Source organism: Salvelinus fontinalis, chromosome 41 (assembly GCF_029448725.1).
Source record: "Salvelinus fontinalis isolate EN_2023a chromosome 41, ASM2944872v1, whole genome shotgun sequence".
Classification (NCBI taxonomy): domain Eukaryota; kingdom Metazoa; phylum Chordata; class Actinopteri; order Salmoniformes; family Salmonidae; genus Salvelinus; species Salvelinus fontinalis.
The window spans coordinates 17,847,634-17,858,761 of record NC_074705.1 but is presented as its reverse complement, the minus strand read 5'-3'; the positions used below and the strand labels follow the sequence as shown (position 1 = coordinate 17,858,761).

At 45.3% G+C, this 11,128-nt stretch overlaps 1 protein-coding gene across 1 annotated transcript; it reads right to left on the bottom strand.

Annotated features, from left to right (window-relative positions):
- Positions 1 to 941: 941 nt before the first annotated feature.
- LOC129840581 (scaffold attachment factor B2-like) lies at positions 942 to 3,932 on the bottom strand. The gene is made up of 2 exons (XM_055908564.1): positions 2,109 to 3,932; positions 942 to 1,718 (listed from the first exon to the last, which is right to left on the bottom strand). The coding sequence occupies exons 1-2, from the start codon at positions 3,897 to 3,899 to the stop codon at positions 1,068 to 1,070; spliced, it is 2,442 nt and encodes an 813-aa protein (XP_055764539.1). The 5' UTR covers positions 3,900 to 3,932; the 3' UTR covers positions 942 to 1,067.
- Between the last annotated feature and the right edge of the window lie 7,196 nt (positions 3,933 to 11,128).

Sequence of the window (11,128 nt, the reverse complement as noted above, 5' to 3'; positions counted from 1 at the left end):
GTCTGTGCCCAACAATGTATGTGCCTTGTTTTGTGCTGCTGCCATGTTGTGTTGCCTTCATGTTGTTGTCATGTTGTGTTGCTAACATGTTGTGTTGTCATGTGTTGCTGCCATGCTATGTTGTCATCTTAGGTCTCTCATGATGTAGATGTGTGTATTGTCCTATATTTTCATTTAATGTATTTATATTTTTAATCCCAGCCCCCATCCACGCAGAAAGCCTTTTGCCTTTTGGTAGGCCGTCATTGTAAATAAGAATTTGTTCTTAACTGACTTGCCTAGTAAAATGAAGGTTAAATAAAATAAAATAAATAAAACATATCATATATTCCCCTCAATCATATTCCTCTCTATTATATTCCTCTCTATCATATTCCTCTCTATTATATTCCTCTCAATCATATTCCCCTGTATCATATTCCTCTCTATCGTATTCCCCTTTATCATATTTGTCTGTATCATATTCCTCTCTATCATATTCCTCTCTATCATATTCCTCTCTATCATATTCCACTTTATAATTTTCCTCTATATCACATTCCTCTCTATCATATTCCTCTCTATCATATTCTCCTCTATCATATTCCCTCCATCATATTCCTCTCTATCATATTCCCCTCTATCATATTCTTCTCTATCATAATCCTCTCTATCATATGCCTCTATCATATTCCCCTCTATCATATTCCTCTCTATCATCTGTCCTCTATCATCTTCCTCTCTATCATATTCCTAGCTATCATATTCCGCACTACCCTCCACCCATCCTCGTCATCCCTTTCCATCCTCATCATCTCAGCACAGCTACGCTCCATCGGGTCAATTTGGAACTCAACATTTTAACAGTGCAACACTCCCCAGATTTGTGAAAAGTAAACATTGTGTGTTTATACTGTGTTATACAGTATGCCTTGACAAAAATCAAACAGAGAGTAAACCTGTTCAATTAAAACATTTTATTCCTTTTTTCATTGCATGCAAAAATACAGTATCCCTCCCTGCTCTCTCTCTCTATTACCCAGTATGCTCATCCATCTTCAAGCTTTCATCCTTTCCCTGCTCTTCTATCACCCTCTTAGTTCCACCTCCAGCTGGCTCTTTTTCTTCTTCTCCAGTCTCTTCCTCTCCTCTTTCCTCATCTTTTCTCTCTTCTTCTCCTCCTTTTCTTGAATCTTTCTCTCCATCTCCAGGAACTCAGTTTGAGCTTTCTCTCTCTTTTTCAGCTCCTCAGAACACTTCTTCTCTTTCTTAATCCTGTCTTTCATCATGTCATTATGTATCTTCATCAGCCCCTCTAACCTCTTTTTCTCTGCCCTTTCCTCCTCTTTTCTTTCCTTCTGTCTCTTTTTCTGTTCTAACTTCTCCCTCTTTTCCTCAGCCTTCATGACTTTCTCCTGCTCTTTCTCTCTCTCATTCATCTCTTTCTCCTCCCTCTTTATTTTCTCCTTCTCCTTGTTTTCCATCCCCTTTCTCTCTTTCTCATCATCTTTCAACTTCTTATTCAGTTTCGTATTCTTCAAAAACGGGATTTTCTGCATGTGGTTCCTGACCAGAATGCCCACTCTTCCCAGGATGCTCTCTGCTCTCTCTGATGAAAACATTCCATTGGAGCTCTTGGAATGGGCACAGTCCGCCCCACGCTTCCATCCCTCCCTCGGTCTCACCTCCTCCTTGACACTCCTCTCTTCACTCTCAAGTTCAATATCTGTCCAATAATCCTGACAGGAAGACATTGACTCTAGATGTAATATTGTTCCAATGTGGCACATTCAATACACATTTGAGTGATCAACATAGAATGATGGCCTCATGGGGCACACAATTTGGAGGACAGTAAATTAAGGTCCTTTGTTTTTTTGTATCCCCATTATATTTTACAATACCCATAGATGTTCTTCCTGGGTCCATACTAAACGTAATACAAATGTTAACCCTAGTGAGGGGTGATGGCTCATACTATGAGCAAAGAGCAGCAAGGTTGGGGTCAATTCCAGTCAATTCCAGTCAATTCAAGAAGAACTCTAAAATTCCAAATCTCTTCAATGCTTTGAATTGAAATGGAACTGACCCCAACCCTGTAAAATTGTAGTGTAAAATAGGACACCTACCTTTGCCTCTTCCAGGGTCCAGGTCCTGGGTTCATCATTGTGGGTTGCCAGAGTTGAGTTAACATCTGGGACCAGCTGGTGAGCGTGAGGGCAGAGATCTACCTCTTCACTAGTGCCCTTCACTTTCTGCTCTGCCTCCTTGTGGTCCTTGTCATGGATGCATGCCCGGCTTGGAGGAAGTGCTAGGACAGGGCTTTTATCACCTGTCAGTTCCTCTCTCTTGACAGTGGATGCAACTGCACTTGCCTCTGTGTCAACTGAGCACTCTGTGTTGTCCTCAACTGTCTCCTCTGGCAGTTGGTGGTCGTTGTTGTAGTGGAGGCATGGCAGAACTGAAGGACTTTTTTCACTCCAAGTGTAAATGACGTCAGTTGCCTCTGTGTCGACTGAGCACTCTGTGTTGTCCTCAACTGTCTCCCATAGCTGTGTGTGGTCAGTGCTGTGGGTGCAGGACAGCCTTAGAGGCAGTACTGCGGGTGCAGGAGGACTTATATCAGCCGAAACCTCCTCTTGGAGGACAGTGGACACGGAAGCGGCTGCTTCACTGGCAACTGGACATGTGTCCTCTACTGCCTCCTCTGGCAGTTTGTAGTCATTGTCAAAGACAAGTGGCAGACTTGAAGGCAGCACTGAGGGAAGACGTGTAGCTGCCGATGAATCCTCTCTATTAACAACTGATGCCTCTGTGGAAACTGAGCACTCAGTGGCGCCCTCTATCGTCTCCTCTGGCTGCTTATGGTCATTGTCCAAAATGTGTGACAAGCTTGGAGTCAGCCTTGGAGCAGGGCTTTTATCACTCAACAGGTCCTCTCCCTGGACAATGGATGTGTCTACAGCGATCTCTGTGGCAAGGGAGGACTCGGTGGCGTCCTCTTTTTGCTCCTTTGTCAGTTTGTGGTCAGAGTCTCGGATACATGGCAAGCTTGGAGGCAGTGCTGCAGGGTCAGGAGGGCTTTGATCAGCTGCCATGTCCTCTTTGAGGTGAGTGGACACATCATTGGCTGTTTCACTGGCAACTGGACACTTGTGGGTTCCCTCTACTGCCGACCCTGGCAGCTTGTAGTCAATGTGAAAGACAGGTGGCAGACTTGGAGGCAGCATTGGGACAGGGCATTTAGCTGCTGATCTGTCCACTCCATCAACAGTAGCTGTGCCTGAAGTGTTCTCTGTAGCACCTGAGACCTCATAGGCATCCTCTACTGTCTGCTCTGGAGGCATGAAGTCATCGTCAAAGACTGATGGCAGGCATGGAGGCAGCACTGAAGGAAGACTTCTATCTGCCCATCGGTTCTCTCTCTTGACAGTGGCTGTGCCTGCAGTGGCCTCTTTGGCAACTCGGCACTCTGTGGCTGAAACAGCAGGCTGGGAGGTTTCCGGGACATTGAATGAATTGCCAATGAACCGCTGATTAAGTGGTGGGAGGGAGAAAGGATAGAATCTGTCCTCTTCCTTGACATTAGATTTTGCCACTGGAGCAACTGAGACCTCAGTGGTTCCCTCTACTGTCTGCTGTGGTGGAATGGAGTCATTGTTAAAGAAGTGTGGCAGGTATCGATGCAGCATTGAGGAAAGATGTGTATCTGTCGATAAGTCCTCTCTTTCACCAGTACATACATCTGCAATGGCCTCTGCGGCAACTGGGCACTCAGCAGGGACAAAGTATGAAAATACAATGAACCGCTGTGCATCCTGAGCGCGTATGGCCAATAGAGAGGGGGGATGCAACATGGTTGGTATAGGCCTCCGATTGGTGAAAGCCAGCGGTGGGAGGGAGTCAATACAGGGAGCCATGAACTCAGTGAGTGGACGGTTGGTCACATCTCTCACATTCTGCGGGAGAAAAAAAACTGACATGTGATCATATTCGCTACATAAATACTTTATGAATCAATGCTATTTTCTTATACATCACATATACAGTGCCTTCGGAAAGTATTCAGACCCCTTCACTTTTTCCATATTTTGTTACCTTATGGCCTTATTCTAAAAATGATTAAATCGTTTTTTCCCCTCTTCGATCTACACACAATAGCCCATAATGACAGAGCAAAAACAGAATCGTTCCAAATTCATTACAAAAAGAATTTGGAATATCACATTTACATAAGTATTCAGACCCTTTACTCAGTACTTTGTTCAAGCACCTTTGGCAGCGATTACAGCATAGAATCTTTTTGGGTATTACGCTACAAGCTTGGCAATCTTGTGTTTGGGGAATTCTCCCATTCTTCTCTAAAGATCCTCTCAATCTAAGTTAGGTTGGATGAGGAGATTTTCTGCACAGCTATTTTCCGGTCTCTCCAGAGATGTTCGATCCGGTTCAAGTCCAGACTCTGGCTGGGCCACTCAAGGACATTCAGAGACTTGTCCCGAAGCCACTCCTGCATTGTCTTGGCTTTGTACTTAGGGTCATTGTTCTGTTGGAAGGTGACCCTTCACCCCAGTCTGAGGTCCTGAGTCTTCTGCAGCAGGTTTTCATCAAGGATCTCCCTGTACTTTGCTCTGTTCATCTTTGCCTCAATCCTGACAAGTCTCACATTCCCTGCTGCTGAAAAACATCCCCACAGCATGATGCTGCCACCACCATGCTTCACCGAAGGGATTGTGGCAGATTTCGTCCAGACGTGACGCTTGGCATTGGGGCCAAAGAGTTCAATCTTGGTTTCATCAGAGCAGAGCATCTTGTTTCTCATGGTCTGAGAGTCTTTAGGTGCCTTTTGGCAAACTCCAAGAGGGCTGTCATGTGCCTTTTACTGAGGAGTGGCTTCCATCTGGCCACTCTACCTTAAAGGCCTGATTGGTGGAGTGCTGCAGAGATGGTTGTCCTTCTGGAATGTTCTCCCATCTCCACAGAGGAACTCTAGAGCTCTGTCAGTCACCATCTGGTTCTTGGTCACCTCCCTGACCAAGGCTCTTCTCCCCCGGTTGCTCAGTTTGGCTGGGCGGCCAGCTCTAGGAAGAGTCTTGGTGGTTCCAAACGTCTTCCATTTAAGAATGATGGAGAACAGTGCCTTCTTGGGGACCTTCAATGTTGCAGAGACTTTTTGGTACCTTTCCCCAGATCTGTTCCTCGACACAATCCTGTCTCGGAGCTCTACGGACAACTCCTTCGACCTCATGTTTTGGTGTTTGCTCTGACATGCACTGTCAACTGTGGGACCTTATATAGACAGGTGTGTGTCTTTCCAAATCATGTCCAATCAGTTGAATGTACAGCTGGTGGATTCCAATCATGTTGCAGAAACATCTCAAGGACTATCAGTGGAAACAGGATGAACATGAGCTATATTTACAGTCTCATAGCAAAGGGTCTGAATACTTATGTAAAAAAGGTATTTCAACATTTCTAAATACCTGTTTTTGCTTTGTCAATATGGGGTATTGTTTGTAGATTGCTGAGAATTTGCATTTATTTAATCCATTTCAAATAAGGCTGTTAAGTCACAGATGCTCTGCACCAGTCTGTACCAACCCTGGGTCTTCTAGCCAATGGGTCAACTAAGTGTAAATGTACATGTCCCACACCCAGCATAACGTCTGACATTTTAGACATTTAGCAGATGCTTTTATCCAGAACGACTTACAGTTAGTGCATTCAACTTAATAAGATAACGAGGTGGGAGAAGCATATAATCCTGATATGAAGGTCTACTAGAGATCGCTTGGTCTTGTAATTTATATATTTTTAAAGACAAGATAACCATAAGAACTGAGGACTATGTACATAACAATACTCAGACAGAGAGACAGACACGATACAACACAAGAGAAGATATCAGACCAAATATTGTTAGCTTACATTTCATGGCATATCGCACATTTTGCCCGTATATTAACATGTATTTGCTTTAATCAATATTGTTGAATAGAACTCTAGTCAACTTTAGTTGGTCTTGTTACCTCCTCAATTAGGCTTGGCATTTTCCTCGTCTCAAACCAAATCCTCTTCATTACCTCCTGCTCCCTCTGGATCTGCCACACCAGAGCCAAAATACATAATGTTGTAGTAAGTGGAGTGCTGCTCACCAAAGAATAATGCATCTCTTTACAATGTACACACATTTTCTTCCCAGCTACTTACATTGAAGCAAGTGACAATCCTGATCCAGAGATGATTACGCAATAGACCTATCTGAATTACTAGTAACAAGTTGGCTACTGGAATAGCGACCAAGCTCAAATGAATTGATTTAGGCTGTACCTATCATTATGTGCACAATATTCTTTATGACATCATCATTGTGATGCAAGGCGTTGCCATTGGAGATGACAAAGCACAACACAGATTTTAAAAAGAAAACTTCAGTCTCTCTCTGTACCTTACTACTGAGCCTTATTCAACCCCCCCCCCCATCATGTAACTCCACTCCATATTGGGCCTGGTTCTCACAAACCACACTAATCACTTATATCATGTCATTCAAAAAAAGGTTTGGGATAGAAAATGACTCTATATCCATGCAGGACGTAACTTATTGTACAGTTTCATCTATTTTATAAAACAAGGAGGGAAACACTCCAGTCTTCTCTTTGAGTGCCCCTTTGTGCACCTTCATTTAAAGAGGTCTATCAATTCAACCATTTGAAATGGATGACCATTCAATTAAGAAAAGCTGATTTTCATTAGCAATTTAGCAACTACAAATTAGGTAGGCCTACTTGTTTTTTTACAGAACCTTCCCTTTTGGTACAATATTATTGAGATAATTCATTACAATATAGGTTGTTATTAACACAGAGAGATGGTTTTCTTTCATCAATATAATGATTTGCCATTAGCCTGGCTCACTACAACAACTAACATGCCATCTCAGGTGTCAGGATGAACCATTTTCTCACAAAAAAAGGATTCAAGCAAACTGTCTCTCGTCAACAGTTTCTCTTGTCGCCATGATTTCATGTTATGCCTACTTAAAAGGTCTTGTTAGCACACAAGTAATTTGAAGTAGTTATTCTACAGAATCATAGTTATTCAGTAAGTTCTATTACAACCTACCTCTCAAGTAAGCAGTGTGTTCTCTCTCTAATGAAATAGGACATGAATAATGTGTCAGTGGTTCGTTGAATCAGTCTCTTTGCACGGTTCTGTTTGTCTGTACAACAGGGAACCTTCCAGAATCAGAATCTTGTGATGTCACAATGAAGGCCTCGTTGCCATGATTACCCACAGAAGCTCTCATGTGTAATCAAATGCTGGAACAATTCACTTTTTTTAACCTATGCAGCACAGTCATAACTAATATTTACATTGAATCCATGTAACCACATTTCTTTTTCAATTAAAATGCTCTACCTCATATCAAATGGTTGACCATTCATGATACAGGTGTTTTGATTAATTCAAAGTCAATGTGTTTTAGATATCACAACTAGCATCCAGGTTAACTTAGGTTACTTGTTTGATCTCAGCCTACCACTAATATCAATGTTTCTCATCATCCTTAATAACATATGTAGGCTACCTAACTACAGTAAGACAAGTCTTCCATAGTCTATGCCAACTCAGTAACAAAGTTCCATCAAACAAATGAGGGTTTAAGAAAACATCTCTCTTCAATGGCCTCAGCTCTTAGCCATATGATCAACAAGGTCAAGTTCAGCACTAAAATCAAGAAGCGGCTCACCCACAAGTAGATCTTGGTCATGTGACCTGAGCCATTGATGGGTTCAATCAACTAGAGCTGTTGCAGTCGAGGGATCTTTACGGTACGCATGCTGGTAGAGAAATAAGATGTGCTGGATGTGTAATTATCTAGGCCTAAAACACTTGATTGAAGAGGAGGTGTCCCTGAATTCTTGTATTGTAGTTTAGTATATTACTCATGAAGGAAATCAATATCAGCTGACTATAGAACAGTAGTTTTAGACCTGCCAACGGGGCCCATTGTTTAAAAACCTTTCTGAAATGTTTCTTATCCATGTCTTTCTAGTTGATCTAACCAATCAGACTCAAGAGCATCACACATTCCTCCATTCATTCCCCTCTATCATATTCTTCTATCATATTCATTTATAGCAAAAAACTGGCTTTCCTGTTTTGCATGTTATTTTGACATTAATAGATGTCACATATCAGTTTGCGAACAATGTAAAAATATATATACAGTAACAGTCAAAGGTTTGGACACACCTACTCATTCAAGTTTTTTTTCCCAACATTGTAGAATAATAGTGAAGACATCAAAACTATGAAATAACACATATGGAATCATGTAGTTAGAAAAAAGGTGGTAAATAAATGAAAATATGTTTTATATGGGAGATTCTTCAAAGTAGCCACCTTTTGCCTTGATAACAGCTTTGTACACTCTTGGCATTCTCTCAACCAGCTTCATGAGGTAGTCATCTGGAATGCATTTTAATGAACAGGTGTGCCTTGTTAAAAGTTAATTTGAGGAATTTCTTTCCTTTTTAATGCGTTTGAGCCAATCAATTGTGTTGTGACAAGGTATGGGTGGTATACAGAAGATAGCCCTATTTGGGGGGAAAAGGCCATATTATGGTAAGAATAGCTCAAATAAGCAAAGAGAAATGACAGTCCATCATTACTTTAAAACATGAAGATCAGACAATCAGGAAAATGTCAAGAACATCAAGCGCTATGATGGAACTGGCTCTCATGAGGACTGCCACAGGAAAGGAAGACCCAGAGATACCTCTGATGCAGAGGATAAGTTCGTTAGAGTTACCAGCCTCAGAAATTGCAGCCCAAATAAATGCTTCACAGAGTTCAAGTAACAGACACATCTCAACATCATCTGTTCAGAGGAGGATGCGTGAATCAGGCCTTATAAGGTCGAATTTCTGCAAAGAAACTACTACTAAAGGACACCAATAAGAAGAAGAGAATTGCTTGGGCCAAGAAACACAAGAAATATACTTTAGGCCAGTGGAAATCTGTCCTTTGGTCTGATCAGTCCAAATTTGAGATTTTGGTTCCAACCGCCGTGTCTTTGTGAGACGCAGAGTAGGTGAACGGATGATCTCCGCATATGTAGTTCTAGGCCTGAATCATGGAGGAGGAGGTGTGATGGTGTGGGAGTGCATTACAGGTGAAACTGTCTGTGATTTATTTAGAATTCAACCACACTTAACCAGCATGGCTACCACAGCATTCTGCAGCGATCCACCATCCCATTTAGTTTGCGTTTAGTGGAACTATAATTTGTTTTCAACAGGACAATGACCCAACACACCTCTAGGCTGTGTCGTAGCTGAATCAGACTTAGTTAGGTAACATAGATAAATAAGATGTTGTCACGATCGTCTTGATGAGGAAGAGTGGACCAAGGCGCAGCGTGATAACAATACATCTTCTTTAATGAAGACAAACAAAACACTTACACTAACAAAAACAACAAACGATCGTGAAGCTAAACAAACTACGTGCACACATGCAACATAGACATAGACATAGACATAGACAATTACCCACAATAGCCTAATGCCTATGGCTGCCTTAAATATGGCTCCCAATCAGAGACAATGAATGACAGCTGTCTCTGATTGAGAACCATTCAGGCAACCATAGACACCTACACTAAACACAACCCCATACCCTCTACAAAACCCCCTATACAATACAACCACCCAAGCAAGATGAGACAAATACACACAAACATCTCCCCTGTCACACCCTGACCTAACCAAAATATTACAGAAAACAAGGATAACTAAGGCCAGGGCGTGACAGTACCCCCCCAAAGGTGCGGACTCTGGCCGCAAAACCTGACACAGAAGGGGAGGGTCCGGGTGGGCCTTCCTACGGCGGCGGCTCGGGTGCGGGACGTGGCCCCCACTCCACCATAGTTAATACCCGCTTTGGTGGCTCTGGCAGATTCTGGCTGACTGGCGGCTAAGGCAGATCCTGGCTGACGGGCGGCTATGGCAGATCCTGGCTGACGGGCGGCTCTGGCAGATACTGGCTGACGGGCGGCTCTGGGAGATCCTGGCTGACGGGCGGCTCTGGGAGATCCTGGCTGGCTGACGGCTCTGGCTGGTCATGGCTGGCGGGCGACTCTGGCTGGTCATGGCTGGCGGGCGGCTTTAGCTGGTCATGGCTGGCGGGCGGCTCTGGCTGGTCATGGCTGGCGGGCGGCTCTGGCTGGTCATTGCTGGCGGGCGGCTCTGGCTGGTCATGGTTGGCGGGCGGCTCTGGCTGCTCCTGGTTGGCAGGCGTCTCTGGCTGCTCCTGGCTGGCGGGCGGCTCTGGCTGCTCCTGGCTGGCGGGCGGCTCTGGCTGCTCCTGGCTGGCGGGCGGCTCTGGCTGCTCCTGGCTGGCGGGCGGCTCTGGCTGCTCCTGGCTGGCGGACGGCTCTGGCTGCTCTGGTCTGGCGTACGGCTCTGGCTGCTCGGGACAGACGGGCGGCTCTGACGGCTCGGGACAGACGGGCGGCTCTGACTGCTCGGGACACACCTGCGGCTCTGACGGCTCGGGACAGACGGGCGGCTCTGACGGCTAGGGACAGGCGGGCGGCTCTGACGGCTCGGGACAGACGGGCGGCTCTGACAGCTCGGGACAGACGGGCAGCTCTGACGGCTCGGGACAGACGGGCTGCTCTGACTGCTCGGGACAGACCTGCGGCTCTGACGGCTCGGGACAGACGGGCGGCTCTGACGGCTCGGGACAGACGGGCGGCTCTGACGGCTCGGGACAGACGGGCGGCTCTGACAGCTCGGGACAGACGGGCAGCTCTGACGGCTCGGGACAGATGGGCAGCTCTGACGGCTCTGGGCAGACGGGAAGCTCTGACGGCTCTGGGCAGACGGATAGCGCAGGCGGCTCTGGGCAGACGGACAGTGCAGGCGGCACTGTTTAGACGGCAGACTCTGGCCGGCTGAGGCGCACAGTAGGCCTGGTGCGTGGTACTGGAACTGGAGGTACCTGGCTAAGGACACGCACCTCAAGGCTAGTGGGGGGAGCAGCAACAGGACGCACAGAACTCTGGAGACGCACAGGAGGCTTGGTTGCTTGGTGCCGGAACTGGTGGTACCGGGCTGGAGACACGCACCATAGGGCG

Coding starts and splice junctions, on each gene's coding strand:
- LOC129840581 (XM_055908564.1), bottom strand. CDS start 3,899: ATGGCTCCCTGTATTGACTCCCTCCCACCGCTGGCTTTCACCAATCGG. Junction 1,719..2,108: donor GGACCCTGGAAGAGGCAAAG/GTAGGTGTCCTA, acceptor TCTTCCTGTCAG/GATTATTGGACAGATATTGA.